At 38.4% G+C, this 27,189-nt stretch overlaps 6 protein-coding genes across 10 annotated transcripts; 2 read left to right on the top strand and 4 right to left on the bottom strand.

Annotated features, from left to right (window-relative positions):
- The first annotated feature begins 575 nt into the window (after positions 1-575).
- LOC133851396 (putative pentatricopeptide repeat-containing protein At1g56570) lies at positions 576-3,490 on the top strand. The gene is made up of 2 exons (XM_062287802.1): positions 576-1,375; positions 1,756-3,490. The coding sequence occupies exons 1-2, from the start codon at positions 764-766 to the stop codon at positions 2,965-2,967; spliced, it is 1,824 nt and encodes a 607-aa protein (XP_062143786.1). The 5' UTR covers positions 576-763; the 3' UTR covers positions 2,968-3,490.
- On the bottom strand, positions 3,479-6,622 carry LOC133851395 (pentatricopeptide repeat-containing protein At1g08070, chloroplastic-like). The gene has a single exon (XM_062287801.1). The coding sequence runs from the start codon at positions 6,605-6,607 to the stop codon at positions 4,214-4,216; it is 2,394 nt and encodes a 797-aa protein (XP_062143785.1). The 5' UTR covers positions 6,608-6,622; the 3' UTR covers positions 3,479-4,213.
- Positions 3,526-9,878, top strand: LOC133851398 (psbP domain-containing protein 1, chloroplastic). Of its 4 annotated transcripts, none has more exons than XM_062287806.1 (3): positions 3,526-3,744; positions 8,680-9,098; positions 9,536-9,878. In XM_062287806.1, exons 1-3 carry the CDS (start codon positions 3,624-3,626, stop codon positions 9,755-9,757), a joined length of 762 nt encoding a protein of 253 aa, XP_062143790.1. In that variant the 5' UTR covers positions 3,526-3,623; the 3' UTR covers positions 9,758-9,878. The 4 variants fall into 4 exon arrangements, with proteins under 4 accessions (XP_062143790.1, XP_062143789.1, XP_062143788.1 ...); XM_062287805.1 differs by lacking the exon at positions 3,526-3,744 and adding an exon at positions 3,902-4,172; XM_062287804.1 differs by lacking the exon at positions 3,526-3,744 and adding an exon at positions 3,902-4,172 and having other exon boundaries at positions 8,671-9,098.
- A 1,951-nt stretch (positions 9,879-11,829) lies between these two features.
- Positions 11,830-16,712, bottom strand: LOC133883075 (AP-3 complex subunit mu). 2 transcript variants are annotated; one of them, XM_062322273.1, is made up of 9 exons: positions 16,631-16,712; positions 16,341-16,491; positions 15,997-16,096; positions 15,197-15,307; positions 15,010-15,099; positions 14,111-14,358; positions 13,180-13,389; positions 12,737-12,944; positions 11,830-12,417 (listed from the first exon to the last, which is right to left on the bottom strand). In XM_062322273.1, the coding sequence occupies exons 2-9, from the start codon at positions 16,373-16,375 to the stop codon at positions 12,172-12,174; spliced, it is 1,248 nt and encodes a 415-aa protein (XP_062178257.1). In that variant the 5' UTR covers positions 16,376-16,491; positions 16,631-16,712; the 3' UTR covers positions 11,830-12,171. The 2 variants fall into 2 exon arrangements, with proteins under 2 accessions (XP_062178257.1, XP_062178258.1); XM_062322274.1 differs by having other exon boundaries at positions 16,594-16,703.
- Positions 16,713-17,294: 582 nt separating this feature from the next.
- LOC133850978 (Golgi apparatus membrane protein-like protein ECHIDNA) lies at positions 17,295-21,334 on the bottom strand. Its single transcript, XM_062287258.1, has 6 exons — positions 21,184-21,334; positions 20,223-20,279; positions 19,903-20,106; positions 19,686-19,745; positions 19,240-19,366; positions 17,295-17,758 (listed from the first exon to the last, which is right to left on the bottom strand). Exons 1-6 carry the CDS (start codon positions 21,196-21,198, stop codon positions 17,670-17,672), a joined length of 552 nt encoding a protein of 183 aa, XP_062143242.1. The 5' UTR covers positions 21,199-21,334; the 3' UTR covers positions 17,295-17,669.
- Positions 21,335-21,554: 220 nt separating this feature from the next.
- Positions 21,555-25,648, bottom strand: LOC133852672 (uncharacterized). Its single transcript, XM_062289437.1, has 2 exons — positions 22,295-25,648; positions 21,555-22,208 (listed from the first exon to the last, which is right to left on the bottom strand). Exons 1-2 carry the CDS (start codon positions 25,646-25,648, stop codon positions 21,555-21,557), a joined length of 4,008 nt encoding a protein of 1,335 aa, XP_062145421.1.
- Positions 25,649-27,189: the final 1,541 nt, after the last annotated feature.

Here is a 27,189-nt window from a genome sequence, read left to right as displayed (position 1 = left end):
GGTTAAAGAGGTATCGGTTAAAAAGTGATTGGTTAAGTCAGTTAAAAGGCGGTTGGTTAATAATCGGTTAATGAAACGTCGTTTTGATATTTTTTTTTTAAGGAGAGAGAGAGAGAGAGAGAGAGAGAAAACGATCAAACGAAACGACGTCGTTTCTATTCAAAGTGTCGGTTCGTTTCGATTAATAGGTTAAAAATCAACTATATCGACTACCGAACCGATCCGAACTGACTTTCGGAATAAAAATCTATACCGACTACTGAACTGAAATAAGTCAGTAGACAATCGATGGCAATTCGGTGGCGGTCGGTAGGCGATAGTCAAATATTTTGCCCACCCTTAGCGGGAAGAATGAAAAGATATGGCAAAAAGTAATTATGGGTTTCTCACATATTGGTCCTAAGCCACCTCTTAAGGCTTCTCAATTTTTATTTTTTATTATAAAGTTGGGAAATACATGGACCGTACAATGGGAAATATCTTTTCTTTTCTTTTCTTTTTCTTTTCCAGTGATAACAGTATTTATGTAATTTAATTATGAGAAATTTGTAGCCTTTCAATTCCTTGAAATATATATATATATATACCCTAATATCACACTCATAAGAGTCACAGTGACTCGAACTCATTTCCACTCCCTCCCAAATCACGTGAGAGTGAAGCCTTTACATGAACTATACTTTGTTACAACATATGAAAAAACTAGAGCTCAAACTCACATTTGGGGTTATGAGGGTATGATCATGTGCATGTAACAACAGAAATGAGTACAAAAAGATTACTATCCGACACTTATTTCCATTCAATCCCACCCATAATCCGAAATTCCATTCAGTGGGCCCAAAACTGCAACACCCAATCAAAGCCGCCTTTTTTACCAAAGGGGCCCTCCGTATTAGCCACAAATCTCATCAAATCATACTTTGAAAGGGGTTTGATTAAAGAAGCCCGGGTACTGTTCGATGAAATGCCTGAGAGAGACGTGGTTACATGGACAGCCATGGTTGCAGGGTACACCGCTTGCAACCGCTACTGCCATGCATGGACTGTGTTCGGTGAGATGGTGGGGAACGGAATTGAGCCAAATGCTTTTACTTTGTCCAGTGCTTTGAAGGCGTGTAAGGGCATGAAGGCTCTTTCATGTGGAGAATTGGTTCATGGATTAACTATCAAGCAGGGAGTGGAGGGGTCTATGTACGTTGATAATGCACTCATGGACATGTATGCTACTTGTTGTGCTAGCATGGACGAGGCATGCATGGTCTTTCGGGATATACGTGCAAAGAATGCCGTGTCATGGACTACTTTGATCACGGGGTACACTCATAGAGGTGATGGCTATGGTGGGCTTCGAGTTTTCCAGCAAATGTTGCAGGTAAGTAGCTGAAAGAACCTCAAATTCCTTGAAAATAAATTTAATTGTATCTGAGTGTATTAAACTATAAAGTCATTTTGCAATGTCCCCTAACTTGACATACGGTCATTTGTACATTCGTTTGGATATTGCAAATTAGTCTTGAATTAGGATGTTGATTGTAAAAGTTTATAGTTTAGGAAGATTGCAGATGGCCCCATAGTTTAGGGTGGATCACTGCAATTAACTTATGAAAATATTTGGGTTTCAAAAGAATTGCATATTCAGTACGTAGCAGACTTGTTATTGTTCATCTGCACCTCGTAGTTTCAGATTTCGACAAAAATTCAGCTTCATTTATCTCAGCATACATTAAGTTCATGAATTCTGTTGGCAAACAGGAGGAAGCAGAACTCAACCCATTTAGCTTTTCTATTGCGGTTAGAGCTTGCGCCTCAATTAGCTCTCACACTTTGGGCAAGCAAATACATGGAGCAGCGATTACTCATGGGTTTGATTCCAATCTTCCTGTCATGAATTCTATACTAGACATGTATTGCAGGTGTGGGTTTTTATCTAAGGCAAATCAGTGCTTCCATGAAATGAATGAAAAAGACTTGATCACATGGAATACTTTGATTGCTGGACATGAAAAATTGGATTCCAGCGAGTCCTTGCGTATCTTTTCACAGATGGAGTCAGAAGATTTTAGTCCAAATTGCTTCACGTTTACCAGCGTTACAGCCGCCTGTGCTAATCTAGCAGTTTTGAATTGCGGACAACAGGTTCATGGAGGAATTGTTCGTCGAGGCCTTGATGGTAACTTGGCATTGGCTAATGCCCTTATTGACATGTATGCCAAGTCTGGAAGCATAACTGATTCATGCAAAGTTTTTAGTCAAATGAGCTGCAGAGATTTGGTCTCTTGGACTACAATGATGATCGGATATGGGGCTCATGGATATGGAAGAGAGGCTGTTGACTTGTATGATGCGATGATTAGATCAGGTATTAGACCTGATAGGATTGTGTTTATGGCGGTTCTGAGTGCTTGCAGCCATGCTGGACTTGTAGATGAAGGTTTGAGGTACTTCGAATCAATGAAGGGTGATTATAAAATCACCCCAAATCAGGAGATTTATGGTTGTGTTGTGGATCTGCTGGGGCGTGCAGGGCGAGTTAAGGAGGCTTACCAACTAATAGAGAGCATGCCATTTAAACCTGATGAGTCTGTTTGGGGGGCACTTCTTGGAGCTTGTAAAGCACATAAGCTTACGAATTTGAGCAAATTGGCAGCTCGAAAGGTATTAGATTTGAGGCCAAATATGGTGGGTACTTACGTGATGCTGTCAAATCTATATGCAGCTGAAGGTAAGTGGGGGGAGTTTGCAGATATCAGGAAGTTGATGAGAGGGATGAGGAGTAAGAAAGAGGCTGGGAGGAGCTGGATCGAGGTAAAAGACGAGGTTCATAGTTTTGTTGTTGGAGATAAAATGGGTTCACACATAAAGTGGGTGTATAGAGTTTTGGATTTGTTGATTTGTCATATGAGGGAATCAGGATATGTACCTGATTTGGATTGCTTAATCCATGACCTAGAAGATGGGACTTAAACGAAATCTGAAGTTAAAGGGGTTTGAAAGCCATATTGATAAAGATGTTATGGTTCTGGAACACTATTAGGTTATCCTATACAACCTTACGTTGGGTACAAGAAAGGAAAGAGGAAGGAATTCTTTGTGAGGGTCTCTTGAGAAGTAAAATTTTGGTACATCTAAATCCAGTGAAAGAGGGGAAAACGTAAATCAAGAAGTGTTAATGACGAATTTCACACTTTGCTACATCAAAGCCTTCAAAAGGAGGGCATCACTGAAGATTCAGGAAATTAACTCGCATCCTCTCATTATATGCTGCAACTAAATTAAAGATGACAGATATTATTGTCAATGTACTCGCGTGTTGTTTGGCAGCAAAACACATAAATTGGTTCACTGGTAAAACTTTTCTTGTTAATTGTGGCTGTCATTCACTTTTCTACTTTCTTCAAACCATTTCTCATCTGCCTCTGGTTAATGCAAGATGGAGTGAAAATGAAGAGCATAACCAAAAATTGAGAAATCTGTCTTCTATAAATTTGGTCTAAGCATTTTAAAACTTATGGCATTAATAAATGTTTGAGGAGCAAGCAGGTAATATAAGCCATTAGGCAGTGAAAGATCAATTCAACAGCCTCTCTTGTGCTGGACAGGATCCTACAAAAACAATTGCCATGAAGAACTTTCCTCCTACAGAGTACACATTTCACCCCAAACAGACCAGTGTCCAACCTCACCGAAGAAATAGATTCCTCCAAAGCTCCTTCCCAATGCTTTCAAGTTTCAAGTCTAAAGGTAATCTTTCCTAAAGTTAGTTCTCTGGAGTAATTCGATAGTATTTCTGAATGCCAATGTGACTTGGCCTCAATCAGTATCATATAGTTGGATGCAGTAATGAATCAATCCACCATTGGTCTATTTGTAGCATTAGGACCACAAATGGAGAATTTTCTTATCAGAAAACTCCACCATTTATAGGTTTTAACCCCCAACCTCCTCCCAAAAAAAGTGTCCTTTTTATCTGGCACAATTAAGGGCACTGCCTTCAAATCTCATGAGGGAGGTGGTACATCAATCATTGTCACCAAGCCATAAACTGCTGCCATGGTGCTTCACTGGCGTGCAACTTGGAACTGTAAAGCATCAAGCACAGGTGAAGCAGATGTTTGGTACAATCAGAATTCAGAACTGGCCAAGCTCTCGGGGAATAATCACAGCAACAGGTGAGTAACTTTGAAATTAATTTGCTTCGAGTGTAACATTGCTACCAATAGTCCGTGCATGAACAACCACCCTGCTTAAAGTGGTGAAAGCGATGCCGATCTCTCACCACAATTTCGCGATTAAAAGCTCTAGAGATGAACTTAGCTGCTGTATGGCAATCATTACATATTCGCAAATTCTTCATGATCCTTATTGGTGTTGGTGGACTGGTAGCAATAAGCCCAAAGGCGATTGCAAGCTTCTCACTATGCCTAAACAGAGATGTTTCCTTCTCTTCTTGATCAATGTCAAGGGAAACCTCATTTGTGTCCGGTGCATAACCTTCCATTTTCAGTTTCTTAGCCATTTCATCCAACTTATCCTCAATCTCATTTATCCAAGGGTGTGTCTTATCTCCTGCTAGAAATTCATGAACTACTCCATTTGCTTCAATCATGCTACAACCTGGGATCTTCATCATCCCATGTTGCATCATCATCCCCCTAACTTCAAGAACATCATCCCAATTACCTTTTGAAGCATATATATTGGACAGTAACACATGGAACCCATCATGGTCAGGTTGAAACCCAATGAGCTTTCTTCCGACTCTCTCCCCCATTTCATTGTCACCATGTTTCTTGCAAGCCCCAAGCAAGGCACCCCAGGTAGCAACGTCTGGTGCCATGGGCATACTTTCAATGAGTTTCTCTGCTTCTTTGAGCATACCTGCGCGCCCTAAAAGATCAACCATGCATCCATAGTGCTTAACATTGGGTTCTATCTTGTGTTCTTGAATCATGGAATTGAAATGCCGACGCCCCTCATCAACTAAACCCATGTGTCTACAAGCCCCAAGAACTCCCAAAAATGTTATTTCATTGGGCACTACACCACATTTCTTCATCTCAGAGAACATGCCAAGTGACTTATTTACCAAACCATTTATTGCCAAACCAAGAATGAGAGCATTCCAAGTAGAAACCCCCCTTTCCTCCATGCCATAGAAAACTTCCATTGCATTTTCTACACACCCACATTTCATGTACATGTCTATAAGGGTTGTACCCAAAATGATATTAACCTTTAGAGCATTCTTCCTTATATAAGCATGAATCCATTTGCCTAAGTCGAGGGCAGCAAGCCGAGTGCAAGCTGATATCACACTAACCAAAGAGGCGTTGTCAGGGCTGATTCCCTCAAGCTGCATCTCCTGGAACAATGCCAAAGTCTCCGAGAAACGGTCATGTTGAGCATACCCTGATATCATTGCACTCCAAGACACAATATCCTTATTGGGCATGGAATCAAATAACTCCTTGGCAATTTCAACTGATCCGCATTTCAAGTGCCCAGAGATCATAGAGTTCCAAGATATCTGGTCCAAGTGGCAGCCTGCATTGAACAGTTTTTGGGCTGCCACTATGTCTCCACAAGTTAAATACATGTGAATAAAAGCATTTTGAAGGTTAACATAAGATTCAGTTCCAATTTTCACAACCAAGCCATGGACAATTTTTCCTGTCTTGATAACTAATAAATGCGCACACGCAGAAAGAACACTAACCACCACAACCTCATCCACCATAATTCCATTAGCCATCATCTTCACAAACAAAACCAAAGCCTCCTCATACATCTCATTTTGCTCATAGCAAGAAATCAGCGCACTCCAAGATACCATGTCTTTCTCTGGCATCTCATTAAAGAACTGACAAGCCTCAATCAGGTGACCTGTCCTACCTAACAACACAATCATAGAATTTGAAGCAATTGTGTTCCTCTCCGGCATCCTATCATATACATACCTAGCATTCTCAACATCCCCTATCTGAACATACCCTGCCAAAATCGAATTCCATGAAACTGAATCCAATATAGGACTTTCATCAAACAAGCGACGCGCATCACCCATCTTCCCACAAACCGCATACATATTAATCAACGTGTTCTGTACATAAACATCCGAATCAAAACCCACTTTCAAAACATGATCATGCATCTGTTTCCCTTCAAATTCCGATAACCGGATAGCGCAGGCTTGAACTAGAATTGGGTATGTGTAATTATCGCCACCCACAGTCTCATCCAACATCAATTTGTACAAAGATATAGCCTTTCCAGGTGAATTTCTCTGTACATATGCTCTCATCATGGTGTTCCAAATGAACTCATTTGTGTCCTCAATGTGGTCGAAGATTCGGCGGGAGTGATCGATGTGAATGAAGGGTGAGTAAGCAGAGAATTTGAGGACTCTGCTGGCGGCAAAGGTGTCTCTGATGAAGCCGGTGAGGATCATCTGGGACAGGATTTGGTTCAAATGCTTGAGATTTTGGCATTTGACCAACTGGGTATCTAGGATTGAGAGATTTGTGCTTGGTCTGAAGGTGGGTTGGCGATTCAAAGCTGATTTTATAGCTGTAGAGGAAACAGAGTTCACTTTCATAAAATTCATAGGTTCATAGCCGTCTATCCGCTTAATTGCCACCTAATTTACCCATTTTCCGTTTTAAAGAAGTCCTTCATTGACAGAGCCAATCATAGAGAGACACATGTATAACAAGCTCACTGAACCCCACCCCATCTTATCCTGACCCTCCTTATCCGATCCTTTCTCTTTTGGATTTTCAAGGAGTGGACTCTCCCTCTCCTTCCTCTGTTCCTCTCTGAAATGGCGACCATCGTGGACTCCTTCGCTCCTCCTCCTCCGACTCACCCAACCGCCGGTTCAACTCGCTTTACGACCCCATTTCCTCCCCGCCACTTCACGCGCTGCCTCATCAACCGTTCCTCCGACTCCACCCGCTGCCGCTCAATCTCTTGCCAAGCCCAGGCGGTAAATCTCCCAAATTTACTTCAATGCTAAAAGAAATTAAAAAAAAAAAAAAAAAAAAAAAAAAAAAAGGTAGATAACTTTATTTATTTATTTTGCTTCTATTTCCTTATTTTTCTGGACTACCAAAGCGACAGTAGTTCTATTTCAGACTGGTGGGTGCGGTGATTAAGTTGGATTAGTGACACCAAGAGTCTGCATAGCAATAAGACATTGTCGATTAGCCAAGCTCGAGTTCCGAAATCTCACAATTTAGAATTTCTTCTAGTTAAGAAAGGGTGGGGGGAGAGTTTGTAGGAAAGTATGGGGAAATGAAAACAAAAGATAAGATTTTATTATTATTATTTTTTAAGTAAAAGGAAGAAAGAATTGAATTGCTAAAGACAGGCTTTGTTTCTTAATCATTTTAGCAATTGTTACTTCCCCTCGTACTTGTTGACAGCCATAAGGAGGGTTAGCCTATGTATTGTCGTGAGAGACGTTTGTGTTAATTCTAAAACAATCATGCCAGAATATTAGAACATAGATAGGTTTTCCTGACATTGGTAGGTACACGGAGTGGTTCTGTATTGGAGGAGTTCCTCGTTATAGAAAAAAAATATTAAAACATAGATAAAAAATAAATAAATTGCAGAGCTCAGGAATACCTGGAGACGCCATCTCCATGATATTGTATTATTGTTGAATAAGGTATACTGCAAAAATAATATTGTAACACCTTGTTCTTATATTAGGAAGATGAGAAGTAGCTCATAAAGTGGATGGTCTATAAGGATAGTTATGAGTGTTAAGTCTCACATTGCCTGGTTACTAGTGAAACTAGACTTTAGAAGGGATTCTAGGGAAGTTCTAAAATTAACTAGTCATTTTAAAGTAATAGCACATATATGATTAGTTTTTTTTTTTTTGTGACACTCCAGTCCCATATTGGGAAGATGAGGAGTAGCCCACATAAAGTAGGTGATTTATAAGGATAGTTATGAGTGCTAAGTCTCACATTGTCTAGTTACTATGTGAAACTAGACTTTATAAAGAATTCTAGAAAAGCTCCAAAATTAATTAGTCCTTTTGAAATGATAACACAGATATAGTTAGCGCTTTTTCCTAAGTCATTACAAATATTAGCAATCAAGTCTTCCCCTCCTTACTCCTCTCTTAAGGTGGCCGTCAATGTGGCATGCCAAAATTTTCCACTAATGAGAATAGGGTTTTGTGTATCTGGAGAGGAGAAGACCTAGCTTATATATGTAAAACCAAATCCAAATAGAGTCAACCATCACAAACTCAGGGTACAGAGTACATATTGTTAGTATGTTTACCATGTCCCGTAGGAATCCTGTTCCTACACGATTAAGGTGTATAAAGCCCAACAACTAAATGATCACTCAATAATATTTGGGCCCATCATTCTAGGTTGTCTGTCCAACCGTTTTAGCACATCAAAACCCACAATCAATGTAAGCCCAATAAAGAAAATATTCTAACAGTCTGATTATGACTTATGAGGTCTTTTCATGTTGAGCATCCTGTGTGGTGATAAATGGCTGTTGTGTGTACAATTTGCAGCTGCATGTTTTATGAAGTAGTATTCTACATGCATTTGCTTAGGTTTCTACGTTCCACAATATGGAGTAATCTGCAATGTCGCTTGATTATGCGTTTTCTAATATATAATCAGACTAAAGCTTTTGCAGTTCCCAGGAGGAATGCGGTGGCCTTAATCTTGTCAAGTTATTTCTTCTCAGGAGTTAGTTTGCCTGATGCTGCATTTGCTGAACCATCCGTTGGGCTCAGAGAATACATAGATACTTTTGACGGCTATTCATTTAAGTACCCTCAGAACTGGATTCAAGTCCGAGGTGCTGGGGCTGACATATTCTTCAGGGACCCTTATATTCTTGATGAAAATATCTCTGTGGAGATGTCCTCTCCCTCATCCTCCAAGTACAAGAGTGTTGAAGACTTGGGTCCGCCTCAAGAAGCCGGACAGAAAGTACTTAAGCAGTATTTGACAGAGTTCATGTCTACGAGACTTGGTGTCAGGCGTGAATCGAATATTCTTTCCACATCTTCGAATGTTGCTGATGATGGGAGGACATACTATCAAGTCGAGGTAAGGTATTTCAAGTGTTGCAAATGTTAATTGCTTAGTAGTGATTAAGATTGTCTGGTCGGATTGGATCGGCTTGTGTTGATTATCACTTTTCAGGATTAGCTGTGTTGTGTCATATTTGACAGAATCAGGTGTTGAAATCTTTTGTTATAGAAAGTAAGGCAGTAGAAGAAGAGTGCATATGAAGGGGTACTGGATGAGGGATGTGCCATTTGTATGCACTTATATTATTGAACCAATGCGCAACATGAAATGAGTTGTACATTGTCCATGTCGCAAAAACTTTCTAACATGTGTTTTTTGATCATTTTCTTCTAGATTGTTCTGCAAGAATATCAATGTAGGATTTTCCCTTCTCTTTTTTTTTTTTTGGGTCACGAATTTAACTACAGTTGTTTGATTTCTTAATAATGTGTATTGGATTGTGTTGCTATTAGGTAAACATAAAGTCATATGCAAGCAACAATGAGCTGGCTGTTATGCCACAAGAACGTGTGGTTCGTTTGGAATGGGACCGGCGCTACCTTTCAGTTCTTGGAGTCGAAAACAATCGGCTGTACGAGCTGAGGCTGCAAACACCTGAAAATGTATTCTTGGAAGAGGAAAATGATCTTCGCCAAGTCATGGATTCCTTCAGAGTAGACAAGGTGCTTGGTTGACCGGTGCTAGCCTTTTGTTTAATGTTTTTTCTTATTCTCCTCATTTTTTTTTGTATCATCCAATTTTGTTAAAAAGAGATAACAGAGCATCTTGATTCTTCTGGTTCTTGTCTATCTTTCATTTGTTACTCCTTTTAAGGCTATTAATTTGTTCTTGTGAACGCCTTTTGGATAATGGTTTACTTGGGGTGAGTTTGTATCAAGCAATGATGATAAAGGGAAAGACATTCAAACTCTTGTCTGAAAAGCTAATCATACAGGCAAGCTTCTGTCTCATGAATTTAATTGAGCGGAAGCTGAGAGAGTAATTCACCATGAGCAATTTGGGTTTCTTCAAATATAAGTAGGTTGGCGCAGGAACTGAAATTGTCATGGGGGAGAGCGATCAATTTTGACTCTCCGCCAAACTCTTTGGTTGGTATGTTGAATAGACCTATGGAATGAAATGACTATTCCAATGAAATAATCATACTTCACATCTTATCATCATTGGTTCATACAAACTCAGGGCAAGTAAGCATTATCCAAGAGTAGTTTAGATGATTTTTTCCTGGTTTATCGTCAATAATAGCATCTACTAAAAGATGAAGTGTGAAATATTCAATGTTAATGCTCTTCTCTCTTACAAATATACAATGACTCAAATTAAAGACACGTTTGGTACACGGAAAGATCATTTTTTTTTCCTAATTAAATGCGGGAAATGGTTACAAGGAAGAATCTTTCTCACTCTTGATCCGAATAGAAGAGATAATGGGAGATCCTATGGAAATGCCTCAAAAAACAATATTGAAAGCGACTTACTTAGCTAAAGAATGTGCTTTATTGGCACACTGAGAAACTTTCATAGCAGACTAACCATGAAAGGAAGAGAGTTTCAAACTACCAACAGAAACAATACAAGTAAAAGAAATGAATGGTCATTCCTTTAAGAATGATAGGAATAGGTATTATTAAAAATATAAGAACTTGGAATGCTTCCTATTCTTTTGTTTGGTGAAAACACATATTTTTGGATACTCCATTATATTCCTCTAGGAATAGCTATTTCTATGGGGAATAAGGAATGATATTCAACCAAACAAAGGAATTGTGCATGCTTGTTTAACGTCCCAATGTCTAAAACCAGGGACGAATTTCCCCATGAAAATAACCTAATGTGTAGGTGAGTAGGTAAGCTTTTGTAAATAGAACTTAAGAATCAATAGTTTGTGTCCTCAAGCTATAATAGTATTACCTAGCTGAAGAGTTTGCAATTTATTCTTCCAACTAATAATGTGAATTTGGATTACCATCTAAAGAAAACGAGCATAAGAAAAATTATAGGAGACTGTAAGAGGGAGCCCCCTATCTGAGCAGGGGCTCCCATGTCCGAGCAACTTGCTCAGGTTGGTGAACCCCTTGCTCGGACAAGAAGCCCCCTCTTACAATCTCCTACTCAATAACAAATCTCAAGCAAAGACTCTCATGTCTAAGCAATTCCTCCTGCTTGAACAGATGGCTCACTTGTCCAAGAGCAAGTTGCTCGGATAGGTGAGCCCTCTGCTCAGACAGGAAGTCCCCTCTCATAACTTGTTTGGGCAGGCGAGCCATTTGCTCAAATAAGAGGCCCCCTGTCACATCCTCGCTCAAACATATGAACTCTCTACTAATGCAGGAAGCCTCCTCTCATAACTTGTTCGAACAGGTAAGTCCTTTGCTCACACAAGAGGCTCCCTCTCACAACCTCCTGCCTAATAATTGGGATCTCAGTCAGGTTTGTGGAGATGATGGTTGCTATCCTTGGAACCTAGGGTGGAGATGACGGCTGTTCTTTTTCCACTTGGGTTTACATGGTCGTCTTCCCATTTGTAGGATGGTTACTATTCTCATTTCCTTTCTTCTATTTTTTTTTTTTTTTTTTGAGAGTGGGAGGGGCAATTGTTGTAAGAACATACCGGTACCAACTTTAAAGCCAACTCTACTTCATTTGCCTAAAAAATTGGAAAATAGAACAAAATTGTAAGAAGTCAATTCTGAATTCTTCTTCTGGTGCTTCTGCATTATCAGGAACCAAATAATGGAGGACAAAATGAGGCAAAATCTGACAATTCACTTTGGCTACACTATCACTCCTGGTTACAAAGTAAAAAAGAAATCTTATTTCCAAATTTCAAACAGATTCTGCTCCTTTGGACTTTAATAACACTCTTCTCTCATTATATCCTCATGAAAAGGTATATTTGTAGTATAAAAGACTAAACTCAAGTTTAAATTCACTCTCCTAACCACCAAATGCTATCTTATCAAGTTATATAAATGAAGTTATTGCTTGAAATTCAAATGACACCAAAACATTGTAATACATGACAACAACTATCTTACTCCAAAAACACGCCACAATCTCCAATTGATCTTGATGGATCAAATTGAACTCATGACCTTACTTCAAATTCCCCTGCTCGTGTGAGAGCTCGAAAACCTTTGTAGGGACGATTAGGTAGATTCTTCAGATCCAGTTTGTCAATTTGCAGGCCAGAGAGGGCAACACCCATAATTCTAAAAGCCACTTGAAATGTGGGAAATACATGAAGGCGCTCTAACCCCGTCTCAAGCACCAAGGTTCCAGTCATCGATGGGGCTTTGTCTTTAGGGATCCGTCCAATTGACCACAAGCAGGTCTGCAGAAACATGTCAACAATGTACAATCAATTGCAACAAGAGTAAAAGCATATTTTCTGCATTTTTAAGTTCTTGACCTTGGAATTTTAATGACTGCAAATAGCCCATATCATTTATCAGATATCTAACTAGTAGTCTAAGCAGCAATGGAGATGCATTCTTTGATATTCCAAATCCAAAAGAGTGAGCTTCCTATTTCTACAATGAACAAACCATGAGAAGAGATGCCGTATCATCTCTTCCCTCCATAAATAATAGATGGAGGGGCAAGCTTTACACCAAATACTTGCAAGTGTCACAATGAAAACATATGGGTACCTTATTAGTGAGAATATCTACTGTTCCATGATTTGAAGTCAGATCAGCTGATAGAATACAAGGAGGCAGTTGAAATTGCACAGTTATTGAGTCGATTATCTTTCCGGGATCATTACGTATTCCAACCAGCACACTGATATTACATGTCCCAGCACCTGACGTCAGCTGCGGTTTTACGTATATAGGAGTACTCTTCAACTTTTTAACCCTGTATGAAGGTGAAAAGGTTGTTTACATTATAAATACACATACCATGGGAACTAATTGGCAGATTATAAAGTGTAGTTGTCCGTGTTTCTCCAAATACACATATGTCGCCCATATACAGATTCTGTTCCTTAGTACACCAGTAACATACCTCTCACAGATAGCTAAAAAGTACAGCAGATCTCCACTCAAAAAATTAAGAAAAAACGCATTTATATATCCTCAACTACACACACCTGTAACTCATGAGCTTAAACTGTCCATCAGGAGGCACAAATGACAGAATTTGATGGGACTCCCAAGGTCGAAACCGAACGCACGGATGGAATCTCACATCATCCAAGATGGAAGGATTTGCAAATGAAAGAGTCAAATCAGGAAGACCTGATAGGTGGGAGTTCACTTGAACTTCACCATAAATCTCACATTTCACCAGGACTCCATCCCTAAGTAGAATTCGCCAAGAGAAAATTGGTTAGCACCTCAAGTACAAAACAATAAAGCATAAATATGACGAGCATACTGTTTATCTACTAAATATGAAATATTCTATGAGACATTTGGGACTCCCATGGGAAATACAACCACCAAATGCCAATATTCAAATTTGAAAAGGTCAGTTTTTATCCCATTCAAAAAAACTTGCAGAAGCAATATGGAGAAGCAAAATATAAGAATGTTCAAAACAAAGGCATGTGATAGCAAATGATACACTTTAAAAAGAAATAAACATCACTGTTCCGTATCTTTTTGTTTTTTGGTTCACGTAGAGAGTCATCAATTACCAAGAAAAGGCATTGCTCTCTCTGACACTAACGATATTTCTCAAGCTGAATCCATGTTTTTCACTGATTAATGTACATCACTAGACTTGAATATTATAAATTTCCACCATCTGCTCTCTTTTACAAACAACAACACCCCCCCCCCCCCCCCCCCCCCCAAGCCGCAGTGGGGGGCAAGGGTGTGTAGTGAAACATAAAGAAGTACACAGCAAATGATAGATGTCATTCACATTTGTTCTAGAATTGAAATCTCATGCAGATAGAATTTCACCAAGTCTCATATTTCCAGCATTCTAATAGTAAGAACCTACAATGCTAAATCCATATCATCACATAAAGTATCACATGAAGAAACAATTTTTATGGCAACTTGATCCCATGCCTGTTAATAGTTGCATCCATTTCTTCAACAAGATCAACGTAAACTTCATTATTAGCATATTTTGGGTCTGTCATTCTCCATGGAACAAGGGATGCTGTTGCACCTGGAAGTGTTTCAGTGACATTGGAACTATTACCAGTCACAACGCTCAACATTTTGCTAACAATGTTTGGTGGAGCTATCATCTCTCTCAATATGTTAGGTTCTGTACTGAGAGGGAAGCCATTGTCTATCATCTCATCCAGAAGCTGCAAATAGAAACAAACATAATGTGTATTAAGTCTACAAAACCTAAACAAGGAAAAACCTAAATGATGAAAATTAACAACATGAAGAAATAGGGAACGTTGAAGTTTATGAAAGAATATCCAATCATAAAGAAGCTTCATTTATTAGTAGGCATATGAATATCATTTCATTTTGATCATCCAGAATGCAGAGAAGTTAACCCAAATCAGCAGTACAGTTCCTACTGACTGGATATGTGGTCTTTGGAAAGAGAATGCTCTTAATCAATTACAAAGTGGAGACTTAAGGCATTTTCTATGCCTTTCTTTTGCACCATCAAATGAAAATATGCAATATCAAGTTGACAATCTATTTCCTCAGCAAAGAGGCTACTGAAGAAGTTAACCTCTAGTAGTCCAGTTCCTAATCAAAACCAGGACATGTAGAGAAAGACAAATCCACTACCCTATTGTTGGTAACTTTTCTGAATGTTTTGGGAACTCTAAATACATGATACAATTTATGTTTGAAAACCCCAAATATAGATCACACTTATGAAAATAAATCTCATCTATGCTACAGATATACAAGAAGAAAAAATTATACTGAAGATTAACTCCAATAATATCGCCCAAAATAACAATCAGCCAGGAAAGTAATGTAAAAAGTACCTCATATACAATTACAAAGTTATCCTTTATGACATCTTCATTCAACCCCCCAAGATAATCTGAGAGGACATCAGCTACTCTGCAAAGAAACTAAAAGTAAATGGTTGAAGGTCAAGGAATTCTATTTCATCCAATGTGCATATAAGCACGCCCTTAATTGAAAACTTTATATGGCTACAACATCTACCTCAATGCCCATCAAAGGTGGCATGTCAACTTGGGTGCAAGCTAAAAAAGTGATCCCTTCACGTACAACTTGGAAAAGGTAATGTGTTGGGGATGCAATTACTGGTTGTAGCTACAACAAAGAGCGAACAAATTGTAAAAAAAAAGTGGGTCTACAAATACACAAAACCGTTATATCAACTTGAATTACATACAAAAATGAAAGGAAATAAGAACCAGAACTTAAATATCTCAAATAAAGCATCAGGTTTACTATTCATGAAATACACAAAAGTTGTCAAAAATCATACACAATGTAAAAGACAAGACTGACACACACGAAAGCAACTAACTATGTCCATTAGAATATATGCAAAAGTGAAATAAATTGGGCTCCAGAAATTAAAATTTATATATAAAGCTAAGATTCAAAAAACAAACATAAATTCTGATATCAAACTCCAAACACAATACATAAGATGAAACGAAGAAACACAAAAATAAAAAAATAAAACAAGTATGTTAGCTAAATTTACAAAATAAAACAGAAAGTGATTGACATTGACACCCGGGACTAAAATATAAAAATGAAGCAAATCAGAAAACTCGAATTAAAATTACACAATTTAAAAAAATAAGAAAAGTAGAAAACCAAACACGGAAATAACTATATTTTTTTTGCTCGAATTATCCACAGAACTGAAATTTTAAAAAGATAAAGAAAATACCCAGAAACTAAAAGAGAGAAAACAAAGCTCTGAGATTCTATTTCTGAAAAAAAAAAAGAAAAAAAAAAAAGAAGAAGAAGCAAGTTACAGGTACCTTGAAGGAATCACCTTGAGCAATGACCTGCTCCCAAAACCACGCACATATGGACCGTTCCACTCGATGTCCAGTTAGCTGTTTCTCTAGCATTACCTCGCTATCCAACCCAAAATTCACCAAAATCAGCTTTTCAACTTAGACCCATCAATTAAATAAAGAAAACGCACAGTAACAAAATAAATAAATAATGAACCCAAATCACAGCGTGGTATTGGAATTGAGGGTCGAAGCTGTTTGTGGTTTATATGATTTGCAAGTATTCGTAGCCGACAAATCTAAACAGTCGCAATTGAAATTGCATATAACAAAAAAAAAGCAAAGAAAAGGAAGATGGGTCTTACCCGGAATCTGATAGAAGAAATATACACTGCAACATCTCTCTCTCTCTCTCTCTCTATCAACCACACTCCGTCGTTCTCGGATCGACCAAAAGAAATGACCCAGTAGAGATTGGCGCGTCTTCAGCTGAGAACAATTCGGTTGGCTCTCAACCTGCGGGTAGGGAAAAAAAAAAACATTCATCAACGCATTAACAAATGGAGCCGAATTTGCTTAAAATAAATTAGAACATGAATCTAAGGGAATGAGCGTGACCCAATCAAAAGCATGTGTTTTAGAGAACATCAATGACCTTCTCAATCAGATCAAATAGGGACTAGGAAAATAGCATATCTGCTGGAATTACAGTGAACGTGAGACAACACATGTTTTTCCTTAGTTTCGTTTGTTTCCGGGTTAAAATATTTTTCTTGATTAAAATATTTTCTAATATTTAGCCGCGTATAAAGAATTACAAATATTTTTATTCAATTATATTAATTAATAAAAATTAATTTTTATTCACAACATAAAAATATTTTTTATATTTTAAAAATGAAATCATTTTACGAAACTAAAAAAGTTTTTTACTCAAACCGAAAATATTTCGGTTTGACTATTATTTTTAATCTCACCAAATACCAGAAAATACGAAAAATATTTTACAACAAAAAAAAAACAAAGTATTTTTTCTTTAAAAAAAAATACAAATCTTTTTTTATTAATTAATAATTACAAAGGGTAATTTTAATTTTTCAACAGTCAAAATAAGAGTATTTTTAAAAGATTTTGGTCAAATTTGATTTTCTATCCAACATAACGCTCAAGACTGAGGGATGAAGCTAAATTGCAACAAGTGACAGTTTGATGTACCTAAATGTCATACATGTCAGTTCATGAGGCTAAATAAAAAATAATTGCTAGTTCAAGGGGCCAAAGTATTTTTATCCCTAGAATTAAATATAAACCATTGAAAAAACAACAAAAAAATCTCTTGTAATTTTTTTCACCGCACCTAAGCCAAATCCTTGAATTTCAGGCCCTTAGTCCACTGAAAACCCAAAACTAAAATTAAGTGAATGATTTACAGGCAAAATAGCGTTATGGGTTTTCTACTATTGCATTTCATATGTTCTTCGTGCAAACCATTACAGATTCTGGACAAAAAATATAAAAATACAAGTAAACAAAATTTCCAAGCTGCTGCCTTGTACAGTACACAAGTTAAATAAGATCCCAACTAATGGCCAATATAGTGAGCATGTACATGCTGCCTCTTCCAATTCTCTAAGTCTTTTTCACTCTTTCCCAGCTGTATTTCCATTTTATTTCCATCTTCCCCAAGGAGTGACTCAGACAACACTGAATGCTGATTGTATGGTGGATGAGACCCGAGATGCGATGGTCTGGGAAGCAAATTGTTGAATCTTCTGTTTAGCATCTGAAAGGAACACCATGTGTATGTGTTTATCATCATGAATGTCAAATTTTAAAAACGAAATGAGAATCATTGGATCATAAGATAGATGAGTATCTGCACAAATGGTGCAAAGAAGCTGTAATTTGTGTACTCACTAAGGGAATGTTAAATGAACATGAAATCGCTCCTTTGTGTTTCTCATATATGTGAACTGGTATATCTAGATGATTGCATCCAAACATCATTTCAAATTCAAGCACCTCCAATAATTTTGACAATTTGAATTTTTCTAGCTTAATTTGGGATATTTTGAACCATGGCATCATAAATGTTCCAAACTTGTACTATAAAATCAATTGAGAAAAAAAAAATCAGGAAACACAAACACAAAGCTCCAGCAGAATTCAGAATCCCATGGCAACAGTTACTATGATGAGCTGCTCCTGAAGTTTTCCTACTAACAGTACAAGGCTCAATTGGCATAAATATAAGGCGGTGATATCAATTCGTTAAAAAAGCCGCTTAAACAGTTATTTGGCTTGTGCCAAATTAAACTTCAGAACAATTAATTATTTTTCCTTTTTTTTTTTTTTTTGACGTGCATAAAGGACATGCTATCATGAACACTCACTCAAAACACACTCGGTGATCAGCTAAACTGGAATCATTGAACAGTAGAGTGTAACCTACATCAACCAGCACCCAATTTGCAGAGTATCCATTGATTTGTTTCAATAACAAACCTAGATTCTAAGTCTGCATTTCATATCAATTACAACTAAACGTCATTGTACATACCATTAAACTACATTGATGCAGTACCACAGCGTTGTCCCAACTAAAATTTGGTTACACAAATCCTACTTTGCCATTTTAATCTGTGTGTACTCTCTAACACATATTATTGTCCTTTTATAAAATTATCCCTTCATGACAGTAAGTTAGTTGTTAAGCAGAATTTAACAAATACGGGAGCTTTTTTTTTGCTAAATGGGTGATGATAGATGAGTTGGCACAGTTGCAACATCAAAATTGCTATTATAACTGTAACATTTTCAATTAAAAAATGCTTAGAGGAATAGCCAAGGATCCAAGGTAATTTAGAGGTGGACCAGAAGACACCTTCGCTTTCTGACTAGAATACATTTAGGCTCAAATCGTCATGTATTCATAAACCACAAGACCGTTTTTCAAAACCTAGACATACTCTTCTCAGGCCACAACTATCATATAGAAGAACGAGTGAAATTTTATGTTCCCAAATGCCAAGTCTCATCTGAACCACCAAACCCCAACCCCACCCACCAAAAAAAATATCCTCCTAATGATAATTATCTTCCACAAAAATAATGATACATAACACGACATGATTATTATTAGATATGATAGTTTAATATTGGAACTACTTCATTTTCAGGAAAGAGACATTTCATAGGTCACACTCAGCAACTAATATTAGAAGGCTATAATATTCTAGACAATCAAATAAACTGAGTGCACACCTTTGCGACATCTGGTGAAGCCAACAATATTTGCAATACTGAGGGTTAAACAAACTCCTACAACGAGGAGATAATCAGCTTGAAGCCTTATGAGAGAGAATATTGCAAGCAAGATCCATGCAGCTGCCTACAAATTAAAGAACAGCAAATTTAAAGACTGAAACAAACTACATAATAAAGCCAAACTACAAAATGAAAGGTCCCAGTAGTAACAACTTCTGAAATTCTTGTCAGCTTTAAATTCTAACCTTCAACTCCAATAACAAAGGTTTAGAAAATTAAATTTATTAATAACACTTAGCTGTAAAATCTCTTGCATTTTCTCAATCTGTATAGACAATGCACTTTTTTTTGTTTTTGGTGGGGGGAGGGGGTTAATACTCCATATATGTGCTAGAAGGAAGTATGCAGATAGTGACATGATATAGTAAAGCATATTTGCTCACCGCTAGGTATAGGGTCCACCAGAACAGCCAAGAGTCTTTCTTGTTCATGCGGGCCAATGACTAAAGCAAAAACAAGCACCAACATATATGAGACTCAAGCACTAATAGCGCAAATCATATATATTCTTAGAAACATGAGCGCATCACTACTAAAAGATGGTGATGAGATCAATTGAAAATAAGTTGACTCTAGAAATGCATATAATGTAATACTAACCTCTTGGTCAAGCGATTCAAATTTCCATATACTCTCACCAAGATCATTTATCTCATTCCACCACCGTAAACCAACTAAAATACGCCCACTCACATTCTTGACTACCCAAAAATCAAGAGCAGCAAGAAGAACAGTCACCACAAAAATGATGACAAAGTTATTAACGAAAAGGGCAGAAAGGATGTAAAATGCCAATGCTGCAGCCTGCCAAATCAAAAAATAACGACTTGATTCAGTGAAACATTTTTCCCTCTTCTATAAGTATGTACTGAAACTGGCTTACAGAGAATCATTCTTTTAAAAAACCAGGTATACTAGACCTTGAAAACAACATGAAAGAGACATGTCTTCGGGTTGGCGTAATTTTCTCCAGCAGGCTGCACATGAGGGTAAAGTTATATTATATGGAAGGAACAAATATCTTTGGAACAAGCATTAAAAAAAAGAGCCCCATTTAGAAATTTCCCTCTGACTTTACGAACTCTCGGTTAACAATCCTATAAATTTTAAAAACAATCAGCAATGGAAGATACCCTATAGTCCATGTCAAATTCCCAACAGTTGGAACTGCTTTTCATATCAATGAGAAAGAGATGCCAGACAGTTCTTCTTCTTATTCCAAAAGTTAACTTGACACTATCCACTCTTAGAATGCAACTTTCAAGTTTTTCATGATTAATGCTGATTGTTGTGGTTCTTTTTTTCTTTTTATAAATCAACAATGAAAACTTTCTTCTTCATCATCTTTTACCCTTTTTTTCTTTCTTAATATTGAAGCCTTTCATATTAATAATTACAACTTCTTTTCCTTCATTCTCTCAGCAACCAAAAGAACCCAATTAGAATATCAACATTTATCAATACGTTCAACCCAACACAACTAGACTTCCACTAAACTAATCCAATTCAGACATTTGACTAAATTAAATGAATTTGATACTTCTTAGTTTTACATTACAGCAACAACAATACAATAAATCCATATGTGTGGAGTATAGTTATATCTATATCTATTCTTTTCTTTGTCAATCTTATCAGAAACAAATGTGCCACCAATTTTCCTTCTCTTTTCCTCAATTTTCTTCCCAACCAAACAAAAGGGTAAGCCTAAAATCATCAAACAACAACAACACCAACCCAAATCCAATTCTAAAACCCAGATCTAACCACCTTCTAAAACCATAATTATCACCACACATAACCCAAAATTTACAGTTACAACACGTACATATACATATACAAACACACATACACAAAAGAAATTGAAGAAGGCCAACTCACCGGGTTGAGATCCATGCTGGGGAGGTTTAAGAATTTATGAGAAAGATTTGGGGCTTTTTTTGTTTCTTCGGAGAACTTTTTAAAGGTCTCCCCGTTCGTACTTCGTAGATCCGATGTTGTTTGTTTTGTTTTGTTTTGTTTTTGTTTTTTTTTTTTTTTTTTTGAGATCCGATGTTGTATTAGATTTGTAGAAAAAGCCCATAACATGTAGAAATTACTAATTTTCCCAAGTCCGACGTGTGCATGGTGGATCGCATCCGGACCAACCGGGCCGGCCTTTGGTTTGGCCCGATTTATGATAGGATCCTAATTCCAACTTAAGATTTTTTTTTTTTTTTTTTTTTTTGTAAGTACAAATATTGACAATACAATCAAGGAACTCTAAAAGAGAAAGAAAAATCCATTCCAAAACAGGGAGGAATGGACAAACAAGAGGTGGGAATGCAGCTAGAAATAAATCTAGTCGCGGCCCAATCAGCCACATAATGGGCACAGAAGTTAGCACTTCGGTTGATTTTTCTAGCTGTCCAGCTAGTAGTGGGGGAAATAGTAGAAATGAAATCCGAGATAAGTGACGCAATACGCCAGTCTTGAGTAATCAAAGGATTATTGATAGCCAGGTTGACTGTCAGGGAGTCACCTTCAAAAATAACATGGGATAATCCCAATGATGAGCATAGTTTTGCTGCAAGAAGAGATGCAGATGCTTCTCCATATAAAGGAGTGCAAGGTGGACTAATTCTCGTCAAAACATGAATAATAGCACCTGAAGAGTCACGACAAACGGCTGCTTGCGCTGAGAAAGTTCGACGGATTGCAGTATCATAATTTATTTTAAAGCAGGAAGGAGCATGTTTAGTCCAAACTTGGGGTACCGGAGATAGTTTATTAGACCAAGCCCGAAAGTGAGTCCGAGAAGAACGATTAACATCAGCTGAGATTGATAAGGCATTTGGAATCCAGCCATCATGATGGGCCTTGTTTCGAGAGTACCAGATGCGATCACAGGCGACCATTGCAAAAATCTGGAAAAGATGAAAATCCACAGGAGGTATACCTAGTAACTCCGGATGAAGAATAATTTGTAGCCAATCAGAAATATCAGAGATACATAGGGCAGTAATGTCCAGTGGCCAAAAAGAATTTCTCCAAACAACCTTCGCAATAGGGCAGGAGAAAAAAAAAGGTGAAGCTGTGAATCATTTGAAACAGAACATAGAGAACAGGAAGAGTCCCTCTGAGAAGTAACAATAGATTGCCCAATACGATCCTTAGTTGGGATAATATTCCAGACCATTTTCCATAGGAAAAGTTTGAGTCTATAATTCAGCTGTAATTTCCATAGACCTTTCCAACTGATAGAGGAAACAGGCGAGCTTTGTGGCGGTCGAGAGGAAGAATATAAGTGAAGAGCTGTCTTTGTAGAAAAAACCCCTGAGGCCGATGCTGTCCAGAAAAGAGAATCATTCATACCTCGAATAGAGACCTTAAGAATCTCTGAAACTGTAGCTTGGTCAAAGAGAAAAGTAAGAAGATGTAAATTCCAAGTCAAATATTGTGGATGAATAAGATCCGAAATCATCAAAGGGTAATCCATACAAAGTCGCGGAATTCGAGGCACTGGTTGGAAATTGGGCAAAGTAGGAATCCATGGCGAAAACCAAATATCCAAAGAACTTGTGGAATGAGGTATATAGCAAGAACCCAACTTAAGCAAAGGAACAACAGAAATAATACCATTCCATATATAAGAACCAGTGCTTAACGGGCAAGAGAGCAGAGTTCCATATTTAATATATTTCTCCTTGAAGAGGGGGATCCAAAGAGCATCATGATTTACCAGAAGCTTCCAACCAAGTTTGGCAATAAGAGAGACATTAATATCTTTCATTAGACAGAAACCCAAACCACCCTGATCTTTTTGCAGACAGATCGAAGACCATGATTTCAGTGAAAGATTATGAGCTTTATTGAGAGGAAAACCCCACCAGAAGTTCCTGAAAGCATAATCTAGGCGATGGCAAAGAATGTCAGGAAATAGGAAAGAACTCATAGCATAAGAAGGAATAGAGGAGGCTACCACTTTAATCAACACCGTTTTGCCAGCCTGTGAAAGAGTTTTAGATCTCCAACCCTCTATTTTTCCTTTGACCTTATGGAGGAAATTCAAGAAGGAAGATTGTTTAGAACGTCCAAAAAACATAGGCAGACCTAAATGCTTGGCGGAAATAGGAGTCACAGCGTAAGGGATAATCTCCAGAATACTGTCCCTGGTAGACACACAAGTATTTGCACTAAAAAGAATAATAGATTTGTCCGTATTAACCGTCTGACCCGACCAAAGGTTATATTTAGTCAAACACTCCTTAATAATACCAGCTTCCGACGAGGTGGCATGAGTGAAGATCATCAGATCATCCGCAAACAGAAGATGAGTTAAAGGAAAACATCTCCGAGATATCTTAAAACCTTGCAAACTTTGGTTAAGGAGTCTGGAAATTACCTCAGTACCCAAAATAAATAGAAAAGGTGAAAGCGGGTCACCTTGTCGTAAACCACGAGTGGGCCTGAAATGACCAAAAGGGGAGCCATTTAGCAGGATTGAGAATGAAGAAGTGGAGATACAAATACGAATCCAATTGATCCAAATTGGGTGAAAACCCAATTTCTCCATAATAAGCATGAGGAAGCCCCACTCCATTTTATTAAAGGCTTTTTCCATATCAATATTGACAGCCATTAAACCACCCCTGCCCCGTTTATTCTTGAGAGAGTGCAGCATCTCATGAGATAGAATAGAATTATCTTGTATATGACGACCAGGCACAAAAGCAGTTTGAAAGGGAGAGATAATCTTCGATAGCAAGGGCTTGAGCCTGTTAGCCAATAACTTAGAGATAATCTTATAAATAATATTACAAAGACTAATAGGCCGAAAATGATTAACAGCAGAGGCTCCTAATTTCTTCGGAATTAAAGCAATAAAGGTATGATTTTGTGATCTTAGCAAAGAGTTAGAAGCAAAAAAATTACCAACTGCCAACAACACCGTAGTCTTAATACAGTCCCAATATTTGACATAAAATAAAGCAGTAAAGCCATCAGGACCAGGAGCTTTCTCCTTTCCCAAACTAAGCAACGAATCAAAAATCTCATTTTCAATGGGAAGAGCACACAAAAGATTATTGTCACACTCAGAAATAACTGGATGGAACAGGTCCACTAATTCAGGGGAGAAAACCGGATTTGTTGATGTAAACAAATTCTTGAAATGAGCGACGAAAGCGAGACCAATATCAGTCCGATCAGAAATCCATCCCCCACCCGGGGTTTGTAGTAGAGAAATAGAGTTACGCCGACGACGGATAAGCGTACTAGTGTGGAAAAATCTGGTGTTCAAATCGGCTGTCGTAAGCCATAACTCCCGAGATTTAGTCTTCCAAAGAGACTCTTCCTGAAGAAGATAATCATCCAACAAAGATTGAAGATGGAGCTCCTTTGCTAAATTAGCATCCGAGGGTGGAGCCTGTTGAACCTCATCAAGTAAAAAAAGAGTACGATCCAACTTGGATTTAATATTTCCAAAGTAATGCTGATTCCAAAATTTTATAGCCTCCTTAGTAAGCTTGAGCTTTTTTGTCAGACAGTAAGAAGGGGAGCCAACAATAAAAGGAGACCAAGCTTCTTCAATAACGACACCACAAGTTGGATCCTTAGTCCAAAATTCTTCAAATCGAAATGGTCGAGGGAGAGAAGGAGCACGAGGACTAGTAGTCAAAAGAAGCGGACAGTGATCAGAGCTATGAGCTGGAAGATGAACTACCGAGTACGATGGAAAGTAGTGAACCCAGTTACAATTTGCAATACCCCGATCAAGTCTCTCCTTGATTAAACTAGAGCCTTGTCTATGGTTAGACCACGTGAACGGATTACCACTAAATCCCAAGTCAATCATTCCAAAACTATCCATAAAGTCTGTAAGTAGGTTTGGAGAGAAAGAATCAAAATCACGACCCCCAAATTTATCTTCAGGAGAATTAATGGAATTAAAATCCCCAATGCAAACCCACGGATCAGTGTAAGAGATCCCCAGTTTAGTCATAGCTGTCCAAAAAGCTGGGCAAAGATTCTTGTAGGGAGGACCATAAACAAAAGTAAGCAAGCATTTAATAAGAAGAGCATCCGAATAATACCAAACACATATAATATTACAAGTGACATAGAAAGTTACAATATTTACATCCGGTTTCCAAGCAAGCAAAAGTCCTCCCTGCGAGCCAGAGGGAGGAGCATGAACCATTAAAGTATACCCCAGTTGACGCAAAATCGGGGTAGTAACAAAAGGAGCAGCCTTAGTTTCTGACAAAAATATAATATCAGGATTATGCTTCCTGACAAGAACCCTAAGACTACGAATTGTAGAGGGTTGTGATAAACCTCTACAATTCCATGATAGAGTGATCATATTGCAGGAGGGGGCTTGGCCAAGCCAGCCGCCTCAAGGGGTGCAGAGTTGTTAGCATCTGCAATCGAATCAGCATCCAACAATAGTAACTGTGTGACACTCCTAGATTTTTTGGCAGCCTTGTACACCTTCCTAGACAAGGGTACAGTAGTATTTTGCAAGCCCACAGAATCCATCCGAGAAGAAGGAGAGGACTCAGCAACAGATGAGTTAGCCAGAGTGAAGGGGGCTAAGTCTGCAGGACCAGAAACTCTTAATAAAAACGGCGTCGTTGGAGCTGCAGGGGGATGCTTCAATGCCGAGAGGGAATGAGCCGCAAGTATCATCCGGTCCTGTGTAGTATTAGGAGTGTTTAACTTCTTTGATGGAGTTGGAAATAAGTCAGAGATATCAGAAACTGCCACCCGCTTATGCCCAGACACCTTGCTCAACTCCGAAAGCGGTGAAGGATAAACAGCAGCCCCATCAGAAGCTTTATCCACAGAAACTGTTTTTTTCCCATGGTCACTTGAAACGGATTGAGGCCTTTGATAAGGATGAAAACGGGAAGAAGACCTAGAGGGCCTATCATGAGAAGACTTTAGGATATTTGGAACAGCATAGGTGCTAGGGTTTGGTGTTGAACGAGGGGAGAGCTGGACAGTGGATGGTGGGATAGAAATAATGGGATTTGTGTAAACTTGAGGTTGACTAGACATGGGGATGTGCTGGGAATCAGGTTGATAAGCATGTTGAGAGATACCAAGGGAACCGATAGTATCAGTGAAGAAAGGAGAAGTTAACGGAAGGCTTACATGCAGATCATGAGGCAGGGAAGATGGAGCAGGCATCAGCATATCATAGGCACGAGGAGGGACATCCGAGTTAGCAGAGCTTGGGCCATGATAAAAATGAAGCGCAGAGGGTCCGAACAAAGTGAGACCAGAGGATGAGTGGCCCATGACACCCGTCAGTTGTTGGGCCAGCTGTAAATGGCCTGAAGAACTGTGTTGATCCGTAGGGCCTTGAATAATCGGACCAGTAATGGAAGGGCCCAAATGCAGAGAAGATTCTTTAAGATGCCGAAACCCCGGAGGATATTCTGGATGAGGCAAATATCTTGTATCATTGAGCGCCGACTGTGAAGGTGCCTGCTTGTAAATGAATTTGCCTTTACCTTTGGAACACTTGTCAGCAGCCGAGTGGGGAGACGTGGCAAAAGGATAGCCAGGCAAACCAAAAAAATCACGTCCATGGTGCACTGGTGGTGAGTCACTGAACAGCGACCGACGTTTGCTAGTATGGGAAACCTCCATGGGAGAGTGCAGGCCAGGAACCGTTTCTTCAGAGCAGTGCAAAGAAGAAGAAGAGCCAGCCGAAGGAACACGAGCAGGACGAGGAGGTGGTACTCTAGAACCCGGGTAAACATAACCCCGGAGAGAATGAACATACAATTCTGGCTGGTTTGGATGTAGAGGACCAGGGCAATAATTTTTCCGATGACCAATCAAGCCGCAGAAAACACAATAATCAGCTAGACGTTCATACAGAAATTTAATCCA

This window comes from Alnus glutinosa, chromosome 12 (assembly GCF_958979055.1).
Source record: "Alnus glutinosa chromosome 12, dhAlnGlut1.1, whole genome shotgun sequence".
NCBI classification, from domain to species: domain Eukaryota; kingdom Viridiplantae; phylum Streptophyta; class Magnoliopsida; order Fagales; family Betulaceae; genus Alnus; species Alnus glutinosa.
This window is presented reverse-complemented; position numbering and strand designations above follow the sequence as displayed.